The 26634-nt window shown below is 46.1% G+C and overlaps 1 protein-coding gene across 1 annotated transcript; it reads left to right on the top strand.

Annotated features, from left to right (window-relative positions):
* The first annotated feature begins 93 nt into the window (after window positions 1–93).
* LOC144124101 (phospholipid-transporting ATPase ABCA3-like) lies at window positions 94–26634 on the top strand. The gene is made up of 10 exons (XM_077656764.1): window positions 94–517; window positions 2526–3279; window positions 4499–4680; window positions 6581–6694; window positions 11358–11630; window positions 15985–16134; window positions 17068–17211; window positions 19557–19730; window positions 22494–22634; window positions 26614–26634. The coding sequence occupies exons 1-10, from the start codon at window positions 95–97 to the stop codon at window positions 26632–26634; spliced, it is 2376 nt and encodes a 791-aa protein (XP_077512890.1). The 5' UTR covers window position 94.

Raw genomic sequence — 26634 nt, 5'->3', positions numbered from 1 at the left:
CACAGTTTAAAGTCATGGGCGAGAAAGCTGGACTTAACAACGCAGTTGGAATCGGCTTGCCAATTTGTTTTTTTTTGCGCCCACGCAGACGGACATGGGTATCGGCAGTCAGCTGATGGCCGTGCTCTGGAAGGAGCTGTGCCTGCGTGCCATGCTGCGCCAGGGCTGGCTCTCGCTGTCCGAGTGTCTGATGGGGCCGCTCCTTGTGCTGCTGTTCCTGATGACCACGGGGACGCCGTTCGTCGACCGCGTCCGCGACCCGCCGCTCACGGGAGTCCACTTGCTGGACTGGCCGTGCTCCGTGGTCGAGCAACAGGTGGTGTTCCGACGAGTGGCCTACGCGCCCCACGCGCCCTACTCGCAACGCCTCATCGAAGAGACCTTCCGCGACTACACACCCGTCGAGGGCCTGGCGGGCTTCCCGGACCCGCAGGCAGCCGTCGATTACGCTCACACCGAGGCCAATGAGTCGGCAGCCTTCGACCTAATAATCATCTTTGACGGCTTGCGCAGAAATGTGAGACATCTCATCAATCAGGATATAGCTGCGAACACAGAGGAGCTCATATTGTTAACAAGATGGTGGCAGTTATCGCAACTGTGCTTAAAAAGAGGCGAAAACGCAAGGTTATACAGGCCTATGCGCCTGTATCTAGCCATGGTGTCCAGATCATCGAAAGCTTCTATGAAGACGCGGAATCGGCAATAAGCAGAGTAATAGCACAGCACATGTACTCATTGGTGACTTCAATGCCAAATTAGTCAAGAAACAGGTTGGATAACAGGCAGTGGGCGACAATGGCGTAGGATCTAGAAATAGCAGGGGGTAGAGTTCGCATAGAGAATTACTATACGAATCATGCGTGCGTTCTTTCGCAGACGGGAGAACAGGAATTGAAGTGGAAGAGCCCCAATGGTGAGATTAAAATGAAATAGACTTCATACAGTGCGCTCATCATGGCATCATACAGTATGTGGAGGTTCTCGAAGATGTGCGTTGCAGCAACCACAGGATGGCGAGGTCTCGAATAAGCCTATACATGAATAGGGACCGGGACAAACAAGTGAACCGGAAGCCCATTAACGAGTTAGCGGTAAAATCGAAACGAGGAATCTAGGATCTCGCTGGCCAACAGATGTTCGGCCTTCAATAAAGAAGACGACGTGATTGTTCAATCAATGAAAAATAATTTAAAGAATTTCACAGCTTTCATTACGGGGTGTGCAGTAGAAGTAGGTGGTGTGATGGTGAGGCGTTATACCGCAAGCTCTTTTAGGACACGAACAATCTTATTAAGAAATGCCAAACCATAAAATCATCCAACCTTACAGATGTAATAGAACTGGCGGATCTATCAAAGTAATCAATAAACGCAAGGTCACCGTCATAAGAAAGTTTAATATCGAGAGAATCGATCATGCACTACCGAACGGAGGTATCCTAAAAGCGAAGAGAAAACTAGCCTTAGGCAAAAATCACATGTATTCGTTAGGAGACAAAGAGGGCAATATCGTTAGCAATATGGATAAGGTATTTAAAGTAGGCGACGAGTCCTACACAATTCTTTATAGTAACGAATGCAATCAGGACGTTAATGAAAGAGGCAATAGCGCGCAGCAATGGCACATCCCATCAGTAACAAAAGAAGTAAAGAAAGCGTTAGGAGTCATTCAAAAGGGGAAAGCAGTTGGTAACCTAAGGTCAGGTAACAGCAGACCTCTTGAAGGATGGAGGCGAGATTGTGCTACAAAAACTATCTACCCTGTATACTCAATGCCTATTGACCTCAATACTACTAGAAGCTAAGAATAACGGTAATACCATCTTAGTCCATTTGAATTGGTGATTGCTCTATTGATACTGTACAGGCAACAAGATTAGGCACCTTGTGATTGGCAGTGCCTATAGTTCTAAAGCACACCGCGCTACGGTTTCGATGCGAAGCATGCTAGGGATAGCAACTCTTAGCGAGAGGCGCGCTGCCACTATGCTGGCGGGGGACACGTCGCTGCAAGAACGGCATAGGTAGCATGGGTGAAATTTATTCTCACCTTCTAGGTTGCAGCTAAGCTTACCTACTGCAATTTTTACTGATATATCGAACGATTTCGCTATAGCCGGGTTCGGCTATCTATACTACTGCAGCGACGCTAAAGCTGTGCACGAAAATATTTTGTGAAGAACGCGGAGAAAAGCGAAGAGAGAATTCTCAGTTGCTGTGAACGGGGAGGCGGCGTATATAAGCCGCGCTTCTTAGCAACCAATTCTTCTACAGAAAATGATCTGGAGTCTCAAAGATCCGCTAAGAACCATGAAGCGATGAACTTCGAATGCAGCGATGCGGCAACTGAATGGGGCCTCTTTCGAGCATATTAGCTGGCTTTCCCAGCGAAAGAAAAATTTATGCTTTGGCCTTATCCTACTAGCAGTTTAATTTTTGAACAGGAGCAATTGAGATTACGATGCTGATGCTTGCCGAATGATGTACGAACATGCGTAAGCAAACCCCAGCTGGCCGACGCAGGACGAGCGCCCGCCGCAAGACTTCCGCTACACGCTGCGCTACAACACGAGCCGGCTGTACCTATTGGACGACCGCGACGACCGCCGGGGCTACTACCCGCTGAGGCGCGACTACGTGGTGCCTGTGATCTGCCTGCTCGGGGGCGCCCACCTAAGGCTGACGGCGCGCGCTCATGGTCGGCCCGAGCCAGACTACCGCTGGCGCACGCGTTCCTTCCACGACAAGAGTCCCTCCCTTTCACGGGTCACACTGCACCGCGACCACTGCACACTAGCCTTCGAGCTGGGCGTCGTGTGGCTCCTGCTCAACTACGCCGCGGACACGGTGCGAGACAAGCGCCAGCGCCTTCGCGAGTTCCGGCGCATCATGGGTCAGTCCGCGTGCGTCTACTGGTTCGAGGTCCTGCTTCGGGGCCTGGGCCCGCTGCTGACCTCTTGCTGCGCCCTGCTGTACGTGCTGACCAGCGTGTTGGACCGGTTCGGTGTGTCGTACCTGCACTACACCGACCCGACCGTGCTTGTGATTCTGCTGTACGCTTACGCGCTGCATATCCTCAGCTACGTGACTCTGGTGACGGCCTTCTTTACCTCGGAAACACTCGCCGTGCTGGCTACCTGCATCGCAGTGCTCGTAGCCTTCCTCCCGTACCTATTCTATGTCCAAATGAGCTCCTGCGTGCGACTCCTGTCCTGCCTGCTTCCCAACACCGCGCTGCAGCTCGCCATGGACTTGGTCGTCACCTTTGAGCGAAAGTGTAAGTCTCTTCAGTTCTCAGCCGCGATCATAGGATGTAGCATCAACAGCGAAGTGAAGGTGAAGCTTTCGGTGGAAATGATTTTAGATCACTGTTTTAATGCGAGAGCATTAATTGGCTCGTTGTGTGAAAATCCAGTCGTAACCAGACAACTACCCGGAAAAAGCACCGGAAGTCAATATCTGGCGGATTCCGCTTAGCGGCGGCGGGCGTTGTTTTCAACGCCGGGTTTCAAGTGCGAGCTGTGAGGCGTAAACTGCCGACCTGCCACTGTAAATTCGCTCCATGCTTGCCATCCTTAAGGCGGAGCTTAAGTGTTCCCGAATATTTCCACACTTTTATTGCTCTGCGCATTTAGTCTAGCTGTCAAAGCCAGTACTTCCAGCTCGAGTCACCTGCAGCTGAACTGCATTGTCAGTATCTGTCTAGAGGGAAGGATAGGGTAGTTATAGCTTGCTACTAGTTACCTCTGCTGCAGAAAGCTGGTAAAACCAGTTGCTGGGCGAGTTGGCATTACATGCTTTCGTTCATACAGCACCAAGACGAACACGGAGAACAGAAGAGCGCCTCCTCTCTTGTCCGTGTTCGTCTTCGCGCTGCATTAATGAGGGAAACATAGAGGTTAGCAAAGAAGATTTAATGTAAGTAGCACCCAACGGTGGCCAGCTATGTAAAGGGAAGTCACGGTGGCAGTCTTAGCAGACAGAGGGCATAGTGTATAGGATGAAAATGCAAAAAAAAAATATTCTACCTGTAGCTTTCATCGTGAAGTGGAAATGTATCCGGGCTTGGTACGTTGGCCTGAGAAAGAGTGAACGATGATCACTTGCGCTAAGAGATCATATACGAACTTTCTGGGGATAGCATAGCCACAGCTTGAGCTTGACTGTAAGAGAAGCCTTTGTGCTAGAGTGGGTATAGCTGAGGTGATGGTGTTGATGAAAATAATGTATTTGGATCGATGGCAGTGATGTTCCATGCCGGGAATTACACCGTTTCAGAGAATTTTGCACACAAATATTTAGAGGAAAGTGTCTTAATAGTTTTTCAGAGAATTTTAAGAACTAATATTTTGTTTTCTTTTGTGATTTATTTCGTAAAAAACTGCTGCGAAAAAGGAGCAAAAATCAAGATTTCAGAACCAAATTAAGAGAGTTTTTGATTACGCCATGGAAAATTGTCGCTATGATGCATGAAAATGCACCACTGGTGTACGCAGTGACTGGCATGCAGTGGGACCAACTGAACCTGATGCTTGCCGCTGACGTGCCCAGCCTGGCCTCAGTGCTCATGGTGATGGTGCTCGGCACATCGTTCAACCTCACTTTGGCAGTCCTCATGGATGATCTGCTACCACTCAGCACCAACGTGGACGGGCCTCGTTTCTTGAGCTTTTTAACGGTAAGCGTCGACCTGTTACCTGTGCGTAACGCTTGACGTTCAATATAGCAGTCGGCTTCCGGAAAAAAAAACGCCCCCGGATACAGTGTCCCCTGGAAAAATGTCGCTAAAAAAATATCACCGCAAAAAACATCCATATTTTCGAAGTAGGAAAAAGTGGCCGCAAAGAGTGTCACCAAACGTCCCGCAACCCCCTGTGATTTAAGTATCCGCTTCACATGCGGGAGTGGGGGGGGGGGGGGGGGGGGTAAGATCCTCAGTGGCACCGGCTACACACCGGTTCTATGATGGGCACACGCTATCCCATGGCCTATTGGCTAGCTTATCTTACGTTACATGCAGTGCCGGTAAGCAGTGCGCTCTAAACCGCATACTTGTCCCCGCTGGTGCTGTGGTAAATGTAATGGCTACAAAAGTGCACTCATTCTGGACCATTCCACTAGAGACTTATGCTAGAACCGGCGCAGAGACATACCAGACATTCTTTGGTACATGATATGATTCCGGTGCCTACAGGCGGGTAAACAGAGCTAAAACGTAGCATTTCAGCGAACTCCTTCCGCTTATCCAACTGCGATGTGGAGAATCCAGTAGGCCACGGTTGATGTAGCACACGTGACTAACAATCCAACAACACTGTACGCTACAGCGGTTCCACCCGTTGGCATAGAAGTGACTAAGCAACGAACAGATTCCGTCCGTCCATACTCCCGATCCTGCTGATACAAACGTATTGGCTGTCATCTCGAAGATTTCAGACGACAATGGCATTTTGCAACAGTGGTAGAGCCGCTATCATTTAACAGACCGACTCAGGCGGAGTAGTCGCCAACATGTCACTTTTGGTTTCATTCCCAACGAACTAATTCTTTAATTCTTTGGGCAGTTATTCGCTTCAGGACCACTTCTATTTAGCGCTTCCTAATGGAACTTTTTTTTTCCGGGGACTCATCTTCCGGGGATGTTTTTTCCTGCACCGACAGCGGTCAAGTCAGTGTGTGCTCTTTGCCTTGTCATGTAGACTAGTTGAGATAGTGTGCTTGATATACGGGCCACAAGCAAGCCGTTGGTGCGGTGACCCAGCGGCCCTTTTTCCAGAACGAAAGAGCCTTCAAATATTTCACAACATCGTTGATCACTTACGGGTCTCAGTACACGCGGCTCTTGACAGGTAGAAAGCCACGGGTCGTGTAGAAGATTGCAAGATAGGTGCCTGCGCCTGGCTTCATGGAGTCGCGAGCTCACGCAGCTGAAACCATCGTTTTAAACGGTTAGACACAGCCACTGAGTTTGAATGGGCTGAAATGTACGATAAATTGTGTATAATTCTTACAAGTTCAAAAGTTCTCGTTCTACGTTGGTCAGTGATTCACAATATGCGGCCAGATGCTTGCACTCTGTTTTGGCTCCAATTTTTCTGGCAATCTCGTGGTTCTGACGTCCTGTACCAAACATTTTCACACTTTTGTGGTGCAAGTTGCAATGAGTTCATCTTGTTGCGGCCACTAAAACGGATAGAAAGGCATATCTGTCCTCTGCCCTTAACCCGTTCTCATTTATTTCTGCTCCGGCGTAATGCAAGGCCGCCTTCTAACTTCAATCTCTCTGGACTAGCCTCTTCGAACCTGCGGGAATCTTACTTCAGCAAGGGAGTAATAACTTCCTTCAGTGTATTCTTCTCAAACGTGAACGCAAATAAGAGTACAGGAGTACTGAAATGTTTGGCACTGTAAATATAAGAACGTTGAGTGGTATTCATCATATCTGAATTGCGTACTACTTCAGCTTGATTTAGAAAGTTATTACTTATGATGTGTTGTGTGCGTCAGAGTATGGGTCACGTGTGAATTTAATCCTGAGGGGTCTTGAGTCTTAAAAACAGCATTTTCCGCATCCGCAGCCGAGCAAGCACCGTACCCCGTGGCAAACTCCAGATCCGGAGCATGAGCTCTTTGAGCCCAACGACCATCGACCTTCTGAGCCACCGGCCATCTACGTGGATCATGTGTCTATGGTAGGTTACTCTGAGTTGTTTCTAAACCTACAGTGGAAGCAAAAAAAATGGACAAAAGAATGGCTGCCTTTAGCACTGGTAAGACCGAAATATTTTGCCCAACACGGTTGCGAACGGGGGTAAACTCAGTTTTTAAGGTTTCGGGGCTGGGCCACCCAAATTTTGGAGGTTGGCCAAGCCCATTTCTGGGGTGTTCCAGGTGGGATCCTACCTCAGGTCAACTGAATTTTCAAATTTTCAGGGGTGAGCCACCCAAATTTCGGAGGTGGACCGGTCTCATTTCGCAGTTGGGCCATTTTCATTTTCAGACTAGGTCAAGTCCGTCATTATTCTGAGCACACACAGGTTCACCGGCATTCAAATTTGATCAAGGTCATTTCACCCCAATCGTCAAGAGTCAAAGATTGAGGCTTCAAGGAGCTATCGGGTTTTTTAGGATTGCAATTTCTAGGTTTGATAGTGAAATATTGTATTCCCACAAGGATCATAGGCTCCCCAAAGCTTCAAGAGTAACCAAAGAGAAAAGTTTTAAAGATTTTTTTTATTCCCTGCATGTTGGCCCTTCCAGGAAGGGGAGAGCGACATTAAAACTTAGCGTGGCTTGATGTTTCAACTCCACAGCATTAAAAGCACTGTTGTCTAGAAAAGCTGGTGCCGGCAAAGTCGGTGATTTGAGAGAAAATCACGATCATGACTCTGGCAGGAGATGCCCAGAGAGAAACCAGAGAAACAGGTGGCCCACCAAGGTCACTTGACCTTGCAGCGTCATCACAACGTGCCCACCGGAGAGTCAGCAAATTCCACCGTACCTGGTGGCAGTTAATGATTGGTCACTCGAGAAGCGCAACCTGGGCCGCGGAAGGCCACCGCTGGGAGCACCTACCATCGCAGGGCACTGGCGCATCGCTTAACCGCTGCACCACTGCGCCAAGAGGGTATGAGGACACCCAGGGACCTATGAATTTGAAGTAGAGAATTACCTTCTGCATAAATGGGAATAAACTCGATACGCTATTACGTCATACCTTTAGGGACGAGCTTAAGTTTCCCCTCTGATTTTCTGCTAGTAGCGGTAGTTCGAGGCGTCATATCGATCTGTTTAGTAACGAACTTGAGAATTTGAGTCCACCTGATTAGCGGAACTTGTTTTCGGTTTTAGTAATGCGATCAGTGCAGAACCGGACACAAGGTAGCTTTCGACGCAATCAAAGCTGTGTCTGACCCAAAACATTAAATCACTGGTTCCATTGCGACGAAACAAAACAACGCACTCGGAGTTGTAAGATGCAGTTTAATACATTTTTATTAGAGCATTGTGGCCATCTTATGGCAGCCGTGGTGTTTGTTTTCTTTTGATTATGGCTTCTTAACCACAACAGGAAGGGCACTCCTGCATGCTACGTGAAATCGGCCGTATACGAGACCCTGACGGCTATACTGACATGAAAAATGACACCGTAATCTTGGGCGGAATGTAAATATGTTACTGCCCTTGACGTTGTTCTTGTTATAGGCTGCAACTTTTGCTGGGACTCTGATATTTTCCTTCATGCATATTGCGAATTAGCTTCACCAGCCCCAGCGCTTGAAAATGGCGGCCATAAATTTCAGGTAGAAGATCAAGCGAACTCATTTTTGGAAGTGGATAGAAGCTTGGTTGAAGTATGAAGCCAGTATATTAATCAACTTTTTTTTCCACCCTTCTATGCTCGTAGCATTTGATGTGTTCGTGAAGAGCAGCTGATCATATGATCGCCGATGCAACGACTTGAACTTTTTCATTCTTGTGTGCGTTCCAGCATATGGCGCACTCCACGCGCTCTCCGCTCTCTTTCTGGAAATATTCAGGCAACTTAAAATGACAGAAACAAAACTAGGTTTCAGATATCACTTGGACTGTATATATAATAACATGTGTTTACAAGGACCCTGCCGCATAGAACGTCCCACGTAACTGACCTTGCTTTGCAACATGAAAGTTTCGCCCAAGGAAAGTAGCGGATTACATGTATTCAGAGACAAATCCCGCGAATACGTGCTGTGGTTTCGTCTATGCAATCGTCTCCTTGGTTGTATGACACATTTGGTTGTTTCAATTTGGTGAATTCAGTTTTTGTTGTTAATTATTTCGTGCTCATGTGTGAGCTACGACTCTAATTTAAGGCTCAGTTCAACGTCAAATTATTCTGTAGCTGACAACTTTGTTAGCATGTAGTTATGTGACTATGAAAAGAGTAAACATTGCAGAACAATCAGGAGGAAACTATGCCTTGTTTTGCCTTCTACAGCTTGGGAGAGACCGAACGTTAAATCTCAAGATGATGTCTGAAGGCAACCTGAGCGGTGTATCCTAAATACACATTTTAATACCGTAGCACTCACTTGAAATCGTTCACAAGGACCATGAGGACAGAAAACTCCCACAAGACATGCTAGTTCCGCGTCATCAGCCATGTGGTCGCGACACCTCCGCCGCCGCTTCCAGAAGGCGTATTTGCACAGTGTGGCACGTACAGCCTGCGACCATCTATTTCAGAAATTTCGCACCTTGCCTCTTGTCTAAAAACATTATGAACAGCGAAGAATTATTTCAGCGCACTATTACTATTGAAAAAAAAAATTCTATGACCGCCAGAAAAAAAAATGTAACATCGAGCATGCGTAGATTGAACCAATGGTTCCCGAAATAGTAGTCTATACCATAACATCATCGTTCTCAACGGTTCTATGAAAGTTTACCACAATCAGGCTTTACCGGTACTTTCGGTGATGCTGGTTGTGCTGCGGTCGCGCGCTGTACCCGCCATCATTTGTAAATAAGCACACGAAAGGTCCCACCGACGCTGGCTGCCTTGCTCACAGGGCAACCAGAATACTACGCATTAACAGCAAAGAGTGTGTAGGCCAGCCGAAGTACTCTGACGGGTGGCGATGGGCCAAAGCCGCTCGCCGTTGAAGTATGGATGGATTATGGGCGCTAGGTTATTATGCATAGAAGGCAGCTCGTTGTGCGCGACTTTCTTGTAAGCTGACCTTACTATGTAGCGCGACCATGTGAACCTCGCCGAGACCCTCTCTGCCGATTAGCTGTGTTAGGGAGCTGATATTAGCAATCGCGATTAAAGCGCTCACTGCGGTTGGTGCTATGGTGAACTCCTAATCTATAATATCCAAAAATGCTGTAAAGATGCAGCGACGGAGCTAGCGTCGCGCACGTGCAAACGTACTGCTGTTGTCTGTACCTACCTTTAGCTCTCTTCGCGATGCGTGCACACGGAAGCAGCGCAGGTGGTGGTGATGAGTAGTCGACGCACGCCACATGACTGGGTGGGCCATTAAGGCTGATCAGGCGACTATTAAAATCTCTCAAATCGCTGCCATTGCTTAACTGTCCGCCATATGTGTGAAGCGGTTTCCACTTTAAACAGGGCCCCTCTTTACTACTCACCATGCTTCAGCTTGTAGTTTAACCGTATCCTATACAGTGGAGAAAATGACCGCATTTGATAATGGTTGTGTCGGATTATTTTTGGCACAAGATCTACGAGCTTTAAAATTTATTCGAATACATCAAAGTAGAAAAAAGCGTTAAATGCGCGAAAAGGTGAGACAACAGGAAGAAACATACGTATCACAACAGGAAGAAACATACAACACGGAGAAGCGCAGACTGTGAGCTTTAGTTTTCAAGGAAACGCAAGGCATATTCAAGCATATCCTGTGGAGCGCTGATAATATTCCAGAAACGCCATGCATATGATAATCTCTAGGTTTTCGGAATCTTCAAGAATAAAACATGAAGAAGTCACAAGAGAAACTATCACTGGGGTGGCCCTCACAATCATACAGATAAATTTGCTTTGCAAGTGAATCAGGGGAACAATTTGGCTCAACCAAACAGCAAAAATATATCTTCACTGAATGAACTTGTCAACGCAAAGCATAAACCAGGCATAAGCCCTTAAAGGCTATGGATTTGTCAAATTGTTGTTAAATTAAATAATCAATTATTATAAACTGAACACAATGAATAAACCACTACGAGAAACAAATATCCCCCCCCCCCCCCTGTCCTCACTAAACAGCAGAACAGCACGAGAGGCATACGAGAAATAGTGAAAAACACCAGGTCAAAAACTAAAACAAAGAACGATGAACTTTTCCTAAAAAGAATCAAAAATAGCTCTAGCGAAAACTAAGCCTAACCTGAAAACATCGCACGAGCTTCTATTTGAGCACAGAAGCTAAATCAAACCACACAAAGGACTGACCAAGGCAGTGCCATAAGGGTGGCCAACACGAATCCTTCCAAAAACGAAAAACCTTTCGACACTAGAGGTATCGGTACTTTGCTGATGCAGTTGTCAGATATGCTCATCTGAGAACTGCACCTGGCCATACCTATCTCTTTCATAATCTTCATTGTATTGACAGCTGTACTGCAAACGTGGATACTTAAAAACTAGCGCTACCAAAATTAATGGTTTATACTCTGGGGTTCGAAAGCAGAAACACGCGAGTGCAGCGTTTGGTTCAAAAGCATGTGGTAGTTTTTACGTAGCAAGCGTGATTCAGATCATGTACTACGGTACAGTTAATCATTTTTTTGGTGCCAGAGAACTGGTCTTTTTTGAGCAACGCTCAACTGGACAGTGCAACGCAGGTGCAAGGTCGTCGCGTCGTGCTGAACTCTGTGCGCCTGCGCGTGTACGACGGCGAGATCATGGCTGTGTTCGGTCCCAACGGTAGCGGGAAGACGACGCTCACGCACATCGCCGTAGGCTTCCAGGCCCCCTCTGGCGGCGACGTCTTCTTGAACCAACACAGCGTGCGCAGATACCCGCAGCTGGCACGCCGTCGCCTGGGCTTCCTGCCGCACACTTGCATGCTGTTCCCCTACATGACCGTGAACGAGAACCTCTACTACTTCGCCAAGGTAACGGCGAGCAGTGGGCATTCGTGTGACGACCGCTTCTCGTGTCTCCTGTCCTCTACTTTAAATGACTTCTTCTCTTGTACCACCCAATTACTCTCCTCTTTTTTCTTTAGGCCATCGTAAAATTCAGGTGCTAAATTTAAGTAAGAAACGTGCGGTGGCCGTGATGACTCCTATATTTTTTATCATGGACTTACTTTTTGAATGCCAGTGCAGTAGAGCAGTCGAAGTCGACCTCGATCCCAGCTTTTCTTTTTGTGCGCTAGCGCTTAGAGGGTCATTCCCCGAATTTAGCCGCTGTGTGCTTGCTTGCTTTGTGTGAAGCCTACATTGTTATAGGCTGCCCACCTGCCGACCGGATGGTGGGCAATTTTCCAGGTGGTTATGTACATATGTGTATTCAGTACAGGTTTCAAGGGGCCAGTATACTAAGGCAAGTAGAACGTTGCGATAGACGCGACTGTTCATTTTCGTTTTTTTTGAGCACCAGGTTCGTGAATGGCATAGCCTTCGTAAGTGAATGTTTACAATGATTCAGGTCAATCAATACTAGAAGACAGAATTAGCCAGGACATATAATCGCCTTTCTCGCGGCAAACTTGAGAGAGAGGAACAAGGGCTGCGCAGCAGACAGCACAAAGAGTTCTCGCAGTGGTTCCAGCTGATGAGAACAAACACAGAAACAGGGAACATGGATATGGTAAAAGTTCAGAGAAGAGGACTACTGTGAAGAGCGATAGAAAAAAGGAATGAGCGTTAAGCTCTGCTCTTGCGTACTCGAAGGCCGCTCCCCTTGCAAGACGCCGGGTCCAAGTAGGCGGCCCGTATCAGGTATCCCGAGACGCTTGCAGGAAACTCATTCCAGTGACGACCGACACGCACTTGTAAGGAGGCGCAAAGACCACCTGCGACCTTGGCATCTGCGCTTTAAAGCGACAGCGTCAAATGCCCCATTCATCAGAAAATCCAGTATAGGTGTCGACGTTTTGAGCGAAAAATCAGACAGGACTCTGGCAGGAGGACCCCAGAGAGCAGCCTAGGAGGCAGGTGGGCAACCTTGGAAGTGACCTTGCGACGTCATTACAACCTGCCCTCCAGATAGTGAGCAAACTGGCCACCGTCGGAGGTGGCAGTTCATGATTGGCCGCTCGGGAAGAGCAAACTTTGGTGCACAGAGCCGACTACTGGCAACAATTGCCATCGCAGGGCAGGTGCTCCCTGCAACCACTGCGCCAGGAAAGCTGTGAGGACTCCCAGGGATCTATGAATGTAATATAGAGAATCATGATCTGCATATACGGGAATTAACCCATTCCGCTATCGCGTCACTGCCTTAAGGCGGATCTTTAGTTTCCCCTGCAATTTGGGTCATGTATAAACATGATAACAAAGAATACATCATAAAGTAAACGCGCAAAAAAAAGGTGCATGGTCGCGATTATAGTTGCGAACTACAGAAAAATAGCTTTCTAACCATTTGCCTTGACTTCAAAATTGTCTCATTTAGCTCTAATAAATGCACGAGTATTTCTTGCCAGCGACGACCACGTCGCTGCATAAGTCACGGAGATAACTATCAAGACACGACCGCTTCAGAGCAAAAAATGTAAGGATTGGAAAAAAGGAAACTAATGGCGATTACGCTCGTGGTAACGAGAATGATCAGCGCTACCTCGCAGACTTCGTGCTTTTAGAATTATTGCATATCCTTAAATTCTGCTGCCACGCATGAATGGCTGCCTATATTTTTTTTTGGATTTGGCAGGGTTACAAAGAGTTCTTTGTGGTGTGAGTTATGCTTCGTGGCGCTGCGCGTTTAAGACCAGCGTTCGCAAGCATTCGTGCTATGTTATAAGTGCCGCAAATTTATGACGTTTTCGTCTCGCACAGGTGCATCTTTCATAGCCCTAAGCTCAGCCTCGGCTATATTCATGCCGCACTTGCAGCGAGAATAATGTTCTACGTTACCGCTGGCGGATCTATCATAAGTGTTCGTAAGGCGCACAGGAACAGCTCCATGCACTCATTTTAGGATCTCGGCTTAAGCCGGGTTTAAATGCATTTCGCGCCGTTTTGTTGCATCTGGAGGCCGCTCATGGTGACTGCGAAGTAAGTGTAGGGCTCGCGTCAACAGCTTTTATGCAACGAACACGACAGACATTAGTATGCGTTTTGGGGGAATTTCGCACTAACAGGAAGCGTTTTAAAAGAAACGGTGGCTGCATCTGAAATCCACAAAATCCTGAAGGGCTTCGCTTCACGTGGTTAAGTGTATGATGATGGTAGCGATGGAAGCGGTTATTAAAGATCGCGAGAATGAAATGCCTTTTCTCGTGAGGACAGGGGAGAGAGAGAACAACTTCATTGGCCTCTTGAGGGCTGGGAGTTGGGGCAAGTAGGCCGAGTATGGCCCCCAGGCGGGGACGACGTCTTGAGCCCACGAGACGAGTGCCAGTTGTGTCTTCTGGTCCGGTCTCGCAAGAGCGGGAGCTTGTCACGGTTACAAGCGATGTCAGTATTATTGTATGCGCTGTAGAGAAACATACTTAAAGGAGCACTGAGGATAACTCCGTTCAAAAATTGTTCTTAGTAAAAATCTTTTAGATGCCTGTTTCTAGATACGCTGATGTTTGTTCTCAAGCAAAAGACACATTTATTCGGTAAAAAAATCTTGATCCAACAATAGTGACGTCAGGAAGATAAAGGGCTCCCTAGACTACCGGTTGCAATCGAACGGGTGTGTATTCTAGCGTCAACAACCCGGACAAAGCAAACTGCTTTGACGACACCGCCCTTTGCTTCCTAATACGCCGGGCGATGACGACACCACTTCATTTAATTACCTTTTTAAGCTTGTGAAATGTCTGTTTTCAGTAACAGATTCCTCTTTGTCAATACGACGTAGCAATCGGTAGATACTGGTTGCCTTCAATTCTTCTTCGGCGTCCCCTTAATTAAGCAAATAACTGAAACGGGTGACAACACTGAGAGGGCGGCGCTAACTTGCAGCTGACGCCCGGAAAGATCCGGATCGTTTTGTTTTGCAACGTGGTGCCTGGGCTCGCAATACAATCACTAAAAACGGCAGTAGCACTCCTTACACGAGAGGTGAATTTATCTTTTTGTTCCCGCACTTCCTCATCGTCTCTGGTATCGATTGTAACTCGCATTTAGTAACAAGCTATCTGTGGTGCGCATGTTAAATACATTCGCATTCGTCATTTTTTTTTTCTTTAAACAATACAAAAATCGAATCTTCAAATGTGACCAAACTTATCTGAAAAAAAAAGTTCGAAATTTCGGGCGTGCCGTGACCGTGAATCTTTGGCGGGACGTGGAGCCATGTATCGACCGAGGTGGTCGAAATTATTCCGGAACCCTTAACTACGGCACCTCTTTCTTCCTTTCTTCTTTCACTCCTTCGTTTATCCCTTCCCTTACGGCGCGGTTCAGGTGTCCGCTGATATATGACACAGATACTGCGCCATTTCTTTTTCCCCAAAACCAATTATTATTATTATTATTATTATTATTATTATTATTATTATTATTATTATTATTATTATTATTATTATTATTATTATTATTATTATTATTATTATTATTATTATTATTATTATTATTATTATTATTATTATTATTATTATTATTACGTTGAGCCCCTGTATGAAACAGAGAAGACACAAGCGAGCATGGCAGATTGGTCTTCAACGTCAGGGTCTTCAACTTCAGCGCTGTGTTTTGTCCCTTCCTTGTTTGGCTTCGAGCCGTTGCGCTGGTTTACAAGAACCGAGTTAGGGATGAGCATTCGACATTAAAGGGATGGCCTGCGATGCAGGGGCTTGAAATGGAGTCTTTGCGTGAAATGTTTCAAGTTTGAGCAATACGCTCATCTCTTAGTACACAACGACTTCTTCATCTTCTGCCCAAATCGTAAGCGTCCATGAAGAGAAAATTTCACAAACTAGTGGTCTCGGAGCATGAAGTGTATCAGCCTTAGAGAAGAATGAACGCTCCCTGGGAGCACTAGGAAACGAACAACGTCAGTGCGAAACTGCTTTCGTTATTCCACAAAGTCTCTCGGTTGCAACAGCCATTGTAAAGAGAGTATTTTTCTGCTGCGCTCCGCCTCAGGAAAAGGGCATCAGCGTTCTGTTGAGGAGAATGGGGATAATAACTTGTGATCGAATAAGTAATCGTCACCAAGGGCGGCGAGAATTAAGGCGTTTGCTCACAAGTTGGGCATATATGTTAATCTGGCATTCATTCCACATGTTTTAAACCTTCCTTTTCAGGACGCTGACGAGTAGGTGTTGTATTTGGTGGCGTTGGGTGTTTATATATGCGTGCACAGATGAGCAACGAACCGGTGTCGCCATCGCTGGTAGCAGAACTTCTGCGGACGTTCTTCCTGTACGCTCGGCGGAACGACCTGGTGTCCGAGCTTTCCGTGGGACTGCGCAAGTGCGCCGGCCTCTGTGTCGCTCTCATGACGGCCCCAAAGGTGCCATATCAGTACACAAAACTTTTCCTCTGAGCCACTGAGAGAGTCATCGTAATGCCTAACTTCCTATATAGAGCAGACGTGACAACTATGTCTAGCAGCCTTCGATGCATGCTGCTCAAATGCACAAAGCGCATGTTTCATAACGCACTGTTGTAAAATCTGTAACGGCGCCCTGCAATATCCCATGTCATGATTGAAGGGGATCACATCGATAACGATGTGTCCAGTATATACTTGCGCGTGGTTTGTGAGTATATGTAATCCTATATTTATATGCTCTCAAAACCGGCTTAAAATATCTGCATTTAAGCGCCAAAAATACAAAACATTTCTCAACTCTTTATGCCCTCATAAACGTAAGTAATCATAAGTGCAATAGCTGTTTTTTAACGGCCTCATTCAGTGCTATACGCTACAGCCTGTAGGCCTTGATAAGCATGCTTTCTACGTTTCAGAGAATTACTGCGAAACGAAACGTCGTGAGGAAGATCTACATTCTCTTATACATATGACATTGCGAATACTTGTTCGTTTTAACGGGTTGCTTGCTCTCACCCCTGCGCATAGGTGGAAGACTACCAAATAATTCTGTCTGTGTTATCTTCAAGGCTACAGTCTGCGCCGTAGAAAGGGGTGCGGTGAAAGCCGGCGAATATGTTCAGCTGCCGGAGCGATATAAGCGAAGCACACAAGAGAGGATATATTTCAACTAGCTGGACTCGCAATTTAGACGATGCTATTGATACCTCATCTTAGTCCAAAAGGGAATAAGCGTGCTGCAGTTCGTGTTTCTTCGATTGCGGAAAGTCTCTTTGAAAAAGCCAAACCTCTCTACCAAACACACACGTCGGAGGAAATGTATGAATTAGAATGTGTGCCCTTAGTCGCATGTTTAATGGTGGGCCGTATTCTTCGAATGCGTGCCTCCAGGTGCTGGTGCTGGACGACCTGACGGGCGGTGTGGACGTGATGCTACGGCGGCGCATGTTGAAGCTCATCAAGACCATCAAGGGCCAGTGTGCCGTGCTCCTCACCAGCCACAGACCGGACGAGCTGGAGTTCGTGGCCGACAAGGTGCGCAGTACGAGTTCATGAAAAATGTTCTCACTCAACAGGAAGACTTCACCCTTAAAATAGTGACCTGCGCAAGGATTCAATAGTGAGAAAAAAAGAAAAGCATAAAAGATGCTCATACGCAGAATAGTACAAAATCATTTCTGGTAGCATATAGGTGCTAGGGATAAGAGCATAAGCGACGGGTATGAGAGGCGCGCTTACTGGGCGCAAAGGTCACTGGTTTCATTACTTAGTAAAATTGTGTGAAAGGTCCCACTAAGAGTGTCGTGCGATTAGCAATCATATGTGACAAAGCAGTGATTCTGTATTTGGTACTGTTTTGTTCTATTTATCGCCAAGTTTTCAAGGAACACTACACAAAATGAATCTGTTAATTTCTGTAGAACAAACACGTTCTTGGGCAAGTTGGTTCTTAGCTTGCGTAGATGAAGCACACAAAAACAGATGAAGCGCACAAAAAGTTGCAAGTAGCGCCTGTCCCGTGTCTTTCTTTTCCTGTGTGCTGTGTTTTTGTGCGCTTCATATACTCAAGCTGCTAATTTCTCGGTGTCTTGCGTTTTTATCTTAATAGAGTTCTAGCCTAGAATGGATGCAGTGATGTTGAAGCTTAGCTAAAACTGTTTTGTTCTGGTTGGCCTCAATAAAAACAGTACCTAACAAACTAAAAAACACTATAGCTATGAGTGAAATATAATTACGTAAACATCAAAAGGAAAACTGCTAGGTCGCTGCTTTCTCGAGAGTACAACGCTCCACTATTTTGCAAAAGCGTTACCAACTGCTTTGTTGCTGAGTGTGATAACGTGCTTGTTTTAAAAATAATAATTGACTTTTGGCGAAAGGAAATGGCGCAGTATCTCTCTCATATATCGTTGGACACCTGAACCGCACCGTAAGAGAAGGGATAAAGGAGGGAGTGAAAGAAGAAAGGAAGGAAGAGGTGCAGTAGTGGAGGGCTCCGGAATAATTTCGACCACCTGGGGATGCATGTAGAACATATGCGGAAAAAATTTAGAAAATTTGGAATTTGTAAGATACTGCTATGAAAGTATTGGAGGTAATCGTCTTTTCTTGTGACATGTTGCAAAATTTTTCTTTTGAACTATTTACATCAAACGCATCGACCATTTAAGTTTGCCATAGGAAACCAATGGGGAATGCTTTTGATGATAGCGAAAAATTAATAGAGAAAAGTGCAAAACTGCCGTCAGGTGATCTGCGGAAGCATTGATTGTTATAGTGAAATCTTGCATTAAAAGAAAAAATTGCATTAATAAATGGTTTCCCAATCAAAAATGCTTTTGTCCAGAATTGTTCGGTATAAAAACATAAGAAAAGTGCTACTCAGGCAGTCAGAGGCAGAAAAGTGCTAGAGACAACTCGAGCACACCAGAAACAAACACACAGTGATGCCACTGTGCGTTAAAAACTGTTAAATTCTGTCTCTCTTAAAAATAGACACAACAGAACAGCACGAGAGCTAACATTCTACAAAGTTCATCGTACAAAAGCACGCATATATGATGCATGATGTTCTGTTGTATCATGCAGAAGCATGTCAGGGAAGGATAGAGCGCTTTCTTGGACATATTTCTCTTAATTTATGTATCTCTTCAGTCTCAGTTTATTTCGCTTCATTCTATCAAAACACATTTTTCAGAGTGGCTAGCAGTCACGAGGTTTACATGCTTTATAATACAGGCATGCTTCCCGAGTTGATAATTTATAAAACGGCCCTTTCAGCCGACATACCTATTGGGTCCACATGACAAAGGAATCTAATATAGAATGCATTCACTGCATGTGGCCTATGAACTTTTTGTTTCCATGTATGTATTCACTAGCCACGCTTTGAAAACGCTAACATAAATTGTTTAATTGTGAGCAATCCCATATGTTTTAAGTACACAGGATTGTTCTACCAAGGTTAGTGTTTCTAGTCTTGAGCCGATACCATAAACACATTATTGCTTCTGTGTGAACGAATGTCGAGCCTTTTTCTTGTCGTTAGTTTATTCTTTGCAGAGCTAGCTCAAGTCTCACGCCTCCTAAATCAACAAAGATTGCACTCATTGCGTGATCCTCCTTGAAAGTGAATAGGAAAGTGTCCGAGAAGTCAAGACGTTGTCAACGTAGCAAGAAAAAACTCAACATACCAGTAAACGCGAGGTCGCAGAAAACGTCAAAGCACAACCTCCACAAAAGGCTTAAACTGGCGTAAAGAACAGCATTGACATTAGTCTTTTTCCTCAAGGAAGACAAAAATCTTCTTAGCGTAGCTATAGCTATGCGTGTTTTCGTCGCAATCGCTGTTGCTATGGCTGCGCTGCCTTCCCCCTCAGGTGGCCATCCTGGCTCGGGGCGAGGTGCAGTGCGTCGGGTCTCCGTCGTTCCTGAAGGAGGCGTACGCGGTGCCCTACCGGTGTCGGCTGACGCGAGACACGACCGACTGCCGGTCGGCCCTCGTCGAGGCACAGCTGCGAGAGTGCCTGCCCGACGCGCGACTCATCTCGAAGGTACGTGTCTCCTCTTACGTATATAGTTACTGGCATGCTCTCCCTTAATTGGCCCTGCTGGACACGAGGTTACCTGTTTCTTGAACGTCACAAAAATATGGGCAATCGCTTCTAGTTTGCCCGGCTAGCATCGCAAGCTGCATGCATGGCACTCAACATCAAAGATTAGCGCGGCCATTTGAACGTTTGGTACGCCACAGTGATCTCCTATGGCCATCAGAACTAGTTGGTGTCAGCGCTAGAAGCATCCTATTGGTTAGAATCTACAGCGTGTTGGAAGGGCAGGTCATCAGTATCATAATCATCGCGCACTGTATTAGCGCATGCTTTCGTTTTTACTCGGTTACATATGAAAATATTCCCTCTGAGCTACTCGTATTTCGCTACTGCCGGCCAACAGATGGCACCAGTCGGAAATGCATAACCACTGCGGCAGCACATAGTCTGATCAAGTGTAAGCATCCTCAACCCTCAGTGCAGAAGGCTGCCGAAGAGATCCTACATGCACAGGAGTTTACGAACAGCCAGGGCGAGGCGATTAAAGGATAGGTGGGGAAAGTAAAATATATGTCTAGGAAGGGGAATAAGAAATTTGGCATTGAATCGAAAGGAAGTTCTCACGCAAGAAATTAGTTACCAGATGAAGATTACCACCATCTATGCATTGATGGGATGGTAGTCATTTCTTATCTATGAATTCAACAGGAGGAGTCCAATCTGGGGGACCGTGGAGAAACACATTTAGTTTTCGCAAGTGCCACAACGTACCCGAGAGCGCTGTTCGTGGAAAATTACGGCGGGAATTTTGAATGTTTTAGCAGAGCGAATTAATTTCCTGCGGCAGTCAGAACCAGTAGGTGCGAGAGCATGAACTATGTTGCAAGCATGATTTTGAATCCTTTAGGAAGCGTTGACCGTGGATGTCAGAATATTGGCGGAGAATGTCGCCAGGCTTTCTACTCTTTTCACAATTAAAAGCGAAAATATGCGCCATGATTTACGTGGTGTTTGGCTACATGCGGGGTCAGAAAGGAAAGCTTAGGAAAGCTACGCTGCTCTCTGCTCAGTGGCTCGGTTTTTTGTTTTCGGAAATATTTACGGCGGGCAGGGTGCAGAAAAAATCTGCGAAAAAAATCCTTGCAAAGCGTGTTCCTACCTTGATTGACTGGATATTTCGAATAAAAACGAAGTCAGCAAACGTTGCCACTGCAAAGAAGCAGCTACTACTTGCGGAATTTATCAAAATGATAAACTCACTGATTTTAGAGAAAAAGAACGCTAAAACACGGGCTTTCGTAGTGACTTGAGGAAGAAACATAACCTGATATGCCTGCGGCCTTGGAAACAGTGAACTGTCAATTTTTGCTTGTTTTCGCTGGATGTCTTATTTAAGCGTCGATATATCATGTTAGCGGATACTTTTAATAAGGAAATATTGCTGCTGAATCAGGGGTGCGAAGAAGGTGGCATAGGATAATACCAGAGAGGACCAAAGGATGTACCTTTCGGTGCGCATGAAAGCGTAGAGAGACGGTGCCTTAATCAGAAAACAGTGTACGGAGATTAACGCATATAGAAGCTGGAACTGTGCTCTCAGTCCCGCCGCAAGAAACAGAGTTTGATTACTGTCAGCTACCAGAGGTTGTTGAGCGCTATCAGACATCTCAGAGCACTCAGGCGCTTGTGTTCCCTTTCATCGAAATAGGGTAACCGCGACCGGGAATTGATACCAAACCCGTCGGTTCAAGTAGAGAAATTGTGAGTTGCAAATTTTGGAGCGCAGAAATGCTGCATTTAATCTAGCCAAACATGTGTAATTTTTCAACTTCCTTTGAGACGTCATGTTAGCTGATTATATCTCCCCTCTTGTTATATCCGTGCTGAAAGAAATCTGCGAAACGATGAAGTCGCAATATTCCTTCGATAATTTTACAAGTTTTACCCTCTGTATTGTTGTCGCCTATGTGCCTTGCATTTATAAAAAAAGACATAAATCAGGTTTGCGTGTTGGCATTGTTCTGTAAATACTGGCAGATTGTCACGCGGTGCGATTCCAACGCACAATGGCTAAATGGTGCAGTGCTTGGGCCATGAACCTCATAAGTTGCAAGATTAGCCATTTTAACTCAACCTTTTGTGTACTAATGCCGAACTTATTGTTTGCGGCTCCGACGTCTGCCAGTATTACGTAAATTTGTTTGTTTGTTGACGTAGAAGAGATGGGCAGACAGAATGAAAAGTAACCAGCACCTGAATCGAACCGAATCGCCTGTCTTTGCCAACAAATCCAAGCATAAATGGTCCCCAACCAGACAACCACAGATCTCCCCCCCCCTATTTCGTGGCCTGGGCCATGCTGGATGATGCTACATCCGCAGAGCAGACTAATGTTTTAGTTATCATTAACAACACACTAAAAAGACAGCGTAGTGGCTCACACATGTACACTCATGTACGCTTACATGTGCACCTTCCTTCTATTATGCCCCTCCCTTCCGTCTTCCGTCCTCAATGTATATGGTACCAAATGACAAGGTTCGTTAATTTTTTCCACAAATGTACCTTGCTCACCCTTCCTGGCCGACAAAAACATCCTGGTATGTTTGGTAGAATATTAAAATATCATGGACCCTGTAAGGTCCAAGGCTGCTTTAACTGTATAGAGAAATTTCTGGCTGCAACAGAGCAGATATTTTACAACAGATTATTTTAAATTCAGTACCTTCGGAAAGAGAAGAGTGAACTGTTAAACTTTGTTTCCAGGCTGCCAACGAGCTGCTGTTCTCGCTGGGCACACGGAAGCTACTCAACTTCGGCCACACTTTTCGCGCACTGAACGAGAACGCGCCCGCCATGTACATCCGCGACGTCGGGTTCCCGTACCTCAGCCTCGAGGACGTGGTGGTGAGTTTCGACGATTAGAGAATCAGCCTGGCAGCTGTTTCGGGTGTGGCGTGGTGGTTCCGTCAGAGCTTGTTATTTTCTCGGTTGGCTGTTGAACCGCAAAGCCTGGCACCACCCCATGGTGCTTATAGCTCACCGCAAAGGAGCCACTAGCTTAGCGTAGGCTCCTGGCTCATCATGGAACTTGAGCCTGGTTAAGGACAAGGCCCTTTAAACTACAAGTACCCTTGTCCTTGTCTAGCTCCCAGATCGGCCATCACCTTCCGTCAAATTTCTTTATTCCACAAAAATTCCCGTGCCTTCAAAAACTGACACACTGGCCTCCTCTCCATCGCTTTCTTGCTCACAAATTAGGAAACTTTAGTATGTTACGTGTCTTTCGCGATTTTGTTTCGTCCATCCTACTACTGTGTAGACTATTATAAATCAGATTTATTCTCCCTATTTCCTCCTCCTTCCTCCATACGTATGATCGGTTGCACCAATCATTTTACTTTCTATTTCTAGATGCGCTTTCCTAAGCCTCATCAAGCTCTCACAGCGAGAGTTGCTAGTTTAGTAGAAAGATGACTGACGCAAACCACGTTGATTTTTGGAAAAACACGACGTTTCGGGACGGGCGAGGCGCTGCTTGGTTTTTTAAGCTCTCGTGTGGAAGGCTTCCAGGTCAGTGGCCGCAAACCATGGATGTAAGAAGAGGGAAGTGTCCCCAGGGAGCGATTACATTCTGCCGTGTCTGTTGGATGTATCACGACTCGAGTAGAAGCCTCCTGCGCGGGTTAGCTTCGGTTTCCAGTACAATAGTGCCGTCTAAGTCGATTCGTTGGTCGCATGCCTTGCAGTGCTCGGCCACAGCGCTGCGCTAGCGGTTCATTTGTCGGACTTCCGCTTTGTGTTGCCTCATTCTTTCCGCGAAGGTCTCGTTTTCTCTGCGTCCGAGGCCGGTCAGACCGAGCAGGGGATTTTGAATACAACGCCGTGGGCCCTTTCTTTAGGGTGGTGGTCTTTCGGACAGGGGAGAAGGCACCCGATAGTGGTAGTCTGTGCGTTGTTAGCACCCCTTCTTTACCGAGAACGCGAGCCAGCGTCTCACTCACGCGTTTCCGCTTCTGGTGCGTTCCTGGAGAAAGAATGAAGCTTTTTTTTTTGGCTTATGACACGGATGAATGAACTGGGGTACCCAGTTTTTTGGAGATCGGAGACTACTTCTCGCTTCTTTTTTCTTAGTATGAAGAACATATGGTGTTGGCTCTGTTCAATAAATATGTGATGACAGATGCCTTGCGGGGAGTGGGATGGTTCGAGTTGAAATGAAGGTACCGTCTCGCGTGGATTGGCGTCCTGTATACCGAGAACCGCAAGCCTTTGTCGTGCCTTGCGAATAGAACATCGAGAAAAGGCAGGCCACCCTGCTGCTCACGTTCAACTGAAAACTGTATAGCCGGTTCAGTTGAACTTATATGGGTAAGGAGGTTTTCTATTTCTGCCGTTTTCACCATACAAAAGCAGTCGTCTACATTTGTTTATTTTTTAGAGATGCTGTAAACCCTCAATTGAGGGACCGTCCCGCGTGGATTGGCGTCCTGTATACCGAGAACCGCAAGCCTTTGTCGTGCTTTCCGAGTAGAACATTGAGAAAAGGCAGGCCGCCCTGCTGCTCAAGTTCAACTGAAAACTGTATAGCCGGTTCAGTTGAACTTAGATGGGTAAGGAGGTTTTCTATTTCTGCCGTTTTCGCCACACAAAAGCAGTCGTCTACATTTGTTTATTTTTTAGAGATACTGTAAACCCTCAATTGAGGGACCGTCCCGCGTGGATTGGCGTCCTGTATACCGAGAACCGCAAGCCTTTGTCGTGCCTTGCGAATAGAACATCGAGAAAAGGCAGGCCGCGCTGCTGCTCACGTTCAACTGAAAACTGTATAGCCGGTTCAGTTGAACTTATATGGGTAAGGAGGTTTTCTATTTCTGCCGTTTTCACCATACAAAAGCAGTCGTCTACATTTGTTTATTTTTTAGAGATGCTGTAAACCCTCAATTGAGGGACCGTCCCGCGTGGATTGGCGTCCTGTATACCGAGAACCGCAAGCCTTTGTCGTGCTTTCCGAGTAGAACATTGAGAAAAGGCAGGCCGCCCTGCTGCTCAAGTTCAACTGAAAACTGTATAGCCGGTTCAGTTGAACTTAGATGGGTAAGGAGGTTTTCTATTTCTGCCGTTTTCGCCACACAAAAGCAGTCGTCTACATTTGTTTATTTTTTAGAGATACTGTAAACCCTCAATTGAGGGTCATTACAGGGAGGGATGTTACACATAACGTTCATACAAGAATAAAGAGCCAGATACAAAAAGAAATATGCACATCCACTACAGTGTCCGACGGATACAACACAGGATACGATATACAGACTATAAGACACGAATTAAAATGTTCACCCATCTGCCGTACGCACACAAACACACACAAAAAACGAAAGACTGCAATATCCACATGTTACAGATTTTAATAAGAGACCTTGATTCTGTTTGCAAACAATGCGGTATCAGAACTGCGAACAGTTTCTGCAGGCAGCTTGATCCAAAGCTCTATTCCCTCTGGGAAGAACGAACAATGAAAGTCATTGGTAAGGGACAACTACGGTCGACTCGCTTCACTATGATTTAAGCGGAAGCCCAGTCTACCTGGAGGTTTTAAGTAGAAATGTTTATTAAATTTTAGTTCGCGGTGAAATATTTGAAATAACGTTTTTACTCTCTGCTTCTTGCACAGATCTCCCAATATTTCAAGACTGCAAGACTTTAACATCGCCGAAACTGAGTCTGTCGTTCTATATTTCGAACAAATAAAGCACGCCGCACGGCGTTGCACGTTCTCTATATTGGCCCACACTACCTATTGATGGGGCGCCCATGCTACTAACGCATGGGCGCCGAAGGAACAACTTTGCATCATATGCTCGAAGGCAAAACATATCGAAGGAACAACTTTGGCTTGGGGCTGAAGGTGGTAACCGCACGGCTTTCGACGCCTTCCATGGCTAAATTCGCCATTGCGACTGATATCGACGCCCCCAGTCACAATGGCTAATTTAACCGTGGGAGACGTCCCAACCAGACAGACTTCTGTCAAAATGTTTTCTTTTGAGAGTTACTAGTGGTTAGCCAGAAGAATCCGCGGTGCCCGCGACCACTTTTCTTGGCTCGCACGCATGCGAGGCGCAATATGAATAACTGTTATAAGCATGCTGATTGCGTCACCTGTCTAACCCTCACTGGAATAAAGAAGCAATAACTTATTAGCATCCACCAAAGCGTATCTATACGCCTACAGAGGAAAGCTATAGAGCTTCCACAGGAACAGAAAAATCTGCAGTTGAAGAAAACTTCATCCTGGTCCGGTGTAATTGCTAATGAGTGATTGTCCCCTCATTTCCGATTTACTTAACTTTACATCATATACGAGCATATGATGCAAGAATGCTCGGCATTAAAGATTAGACGACTGTCTGATTATGGGTACCCTAGGCTACTAATGGTTTCTGTGGCTGAAGGCCTCCTCCAAAAAACGAAAAAAAAAGCACTACGGTTGGACAAGCAGGAAGGTAACAATGAACAACAGGACCGCAAGAAAGTAGCTGTCATCCCTTACATTCATCAAACCTCCCACAACGAAAAGAAAATAGGAAGACGAGCTGGCGTTGAAGTTGCATTTTCTGCGCCCATAAAACTGTCTATGCTTTGCATTAACACAAATCCGTGCGGTAACCAAGAGAAAAAAAGATGTGTAATTGACCATCGCAAACGATTTGTCATTTGTGAAGGAGGTGTTGCCTACCGTGTACCGTTGTCTTGTGGCCATGAGTATATGAGTAGATTACCGTGGGGAGGGACACTCCAATGAGCCTATAGGCCAATTTTTTTGGTCGGGGTGGTTGCTGACACTTGCACGGCTCTTGACGTTTATTTCAATCTTTAATTTCAGGTCCATGGACCCAGTGACTGA

The sequence above is a fragment of the Amblyomma americanum genome, chromosome 3 (assembly GCF_052857255.1).
Source record: "Amblyomma americanum isolate KBUSLIRL-KWMA chromosome 3, ASM5285725v1, whole genome shotgun sequence".
Lineage (NCBI taxonomy): Eukaryota > Metazoa > Arthropoda > Arachnida > Ixodida > Ixodidae > Amblyomma > Amblyomma americanum.
Note: the sequence above shows the minus strand (reverse complement) of the source record. Positions and strands in the feature narration are given on the sequence as shown.

Excerpts from the sequence above, each read along its gene's own strand:
- LOC144124101 (XM_077656764.1), top strand. The coding sequence starts at position 95 with ATGGGTATCGGCAGTCAGCTGATGGCCGTGCTCTGGAAGGAGCTGTGC. Across the intron at positions 16,135-17,067 it reads CTCTCATGACGGCCCCAAAG|GTGCTGGTGCTGGACGACCT; the intron begins GTGCCATATCAG and ends GCGTGCCTCCAG. Across the intron at positions 19,731-22,493 it reads ACGCGCGACTCATCTCGAAG|GCTGCCAACGAGCTGCTGTT; the intron begins GTACGTGTCTCC and ends CTTTGTTTCCAG.